The 1,657-nt window shown below is 36.8% G+C and overlaps 1 protein-coding gene across 1 annotated transcript in view; it reads left to right on the top strand.

The window, feature by feature from the left end:
* Positions 1–1,036: 1,036 nt before the first annotated feature.
* The window catches only part of LOC106869009 (inactive tyrosine-protein kinase transmembrane receptor ROR1), a 23,037-nt gene continuing 22,416 nt past the window's right edge, over positions 1,037–1,657 (top strand). Inside the window, exon 1 of the mRNA XM_052976927.1 lies at positions 1,037–1,169. Coding sequence (XP_052832887.1) covers positions 1,058–1,169 — 112 coding nt within the window. The 5' untranslated portion in view covers positions 1,037–1,057. The remainder of the gene's footprint in view (positions 1,170–1,657) is intronic.

The raw sequence follows: 1,657 nt of genomic DNA, 5'->3' as shown, positions 1-1,657 counted from the left end.
AATTCTTCTGATAGAATAAATGGGTTAATAGAAACCAATGTAGCAAAGAACACAAAATAACTGGTTTAGTTCCTGTTTTTAAGGCAGGAACTCCTTGAAATTTTGGGTATTTGAGTATATTTAAGAATTTAAGGAATGGAGAAAACGCATGTTATAATTGCATACTTTATTCCTACATATATATATATATATACGACGGGCTTCTTTCAGTTTCTGTCAACCAAATCCACTCACAAGGCTTTGGTCAGCCCGAGGCTATAGTAGAAGATACCTGCCCAAAGTGCCACGCAGTGGGACTGAACCCGGAAGCATGCGGTTGGTAAGCAAACTACTTACCACACAGCCACTCCTGCGCCTAAATACTTGAATATCCATACATATGTGTGTGTGTGTATATGTATGTGAAGGCATGTGGCTTAGTGGTTAGGGCATTCAGCTCATGATCATAAGGTCCTGAGTTCAATTCCTGGCGATGCATTGTATCCTTGAGCAAGACACTTTATTTCACGTTGCTCCAGTCCACTCAGCTGACAAAAATGAGTTGTACCTGTAATTCAAAAGGGCCAGCCTTGTCACACTCTGTGTCATGCTGAATCTCCCTGAGAATTACATTAAGGGTACACGTGTCTGTGGAGTACTCAGCCACATGCATGTTAGTTTCACGAGCAAGCTGTTCCATTGATCGGATCAGCTGCGACCCTCGTTGTCATAACCGACAGAGTGCTCCTGTATATGTGTGTATGTGTGTATGACTGTCTGATGTTTGTACCCCACCACTCGACAACTGGTGTTGGTGTATTTACATTCTTGTAACTTAGCAGTTCAGCAAAAGATATCAATAGAATAAGTACTAGGGTTTTTTTTAAAAAAAGTCCTGGGGTTCATATTTTTGTCTAAAACCCTTCAAGCTGGTTCTCCAGCATGGCCAAAGTCTAACAACCAGAAACAAGTTAAAGAACCAAAGAATATATCAGACAATAATTCGTGCAAACTATACTAATTGTTTTTTGTTTTTTTTTATTTAATTACAGATATAACATGTTACAAAGGCACTGGAATGACCTACAAAGGTTACTTCAATTTCACAAAATCCAAGCACCCCTGTCAAAACTGGAGCTTGCAAACCCCACACAAGCACAATTTCAATGTTGCCAACAGTACACAATTAGGTAAGGAAAAACTGAATTCTAAATTATTTTGTTTTTAAGCATTTTTTTTTTTTTCTTAATGATTTTGTGGACCCAGAAAATTGGTCCAACTTTCTTGGCAGCTAACAGCAAAGAACTGAGCATATTTGTTCCTACAGAGAGCAGGGAGCAATCATGTAAGTTTGTGTGTGTGTATATATATATATATATATATATACATATATACACTCATATATATGTACATTACATATATATACACACACATACACTCACATATATATGTGTGTGTGTGTGTGTATATATATATATCGAAACGTCTAGATAGAATAGAGACAGCTGATGGAGGGATATTCCAAGTGGCTTTCCGTTTTCCTATGTGTTCGTTCCGTTGTCTGTAGTTTATTGTTCTAACGTCCTGTACCCTGATATGCATGTATATACACATGTATATATATTCTTTGTATTATATATATATATATATATATATATATATATATGTGTGTGTGTGT

The sequence above is a fragment of the Octopus bimaculoides genome, chromosome 26, assembly GCF_001194135.2.
Source record: "Octopus bimaculoides isolate UCB-OBI-ISO-001 chromosome 26, ASM119413v2, whole genome shotgun sequence".
NCBI lineage: Eukaryota > Metazoa > Mollusca > Cephalopoda > Octopoda > Octopodidae > Octopus > Octopus bimaculoides.
Note: the sequence above shows the minus strand (reverse complement) of the source record. Positions and strands in the feature narration are given on the sequence as shown.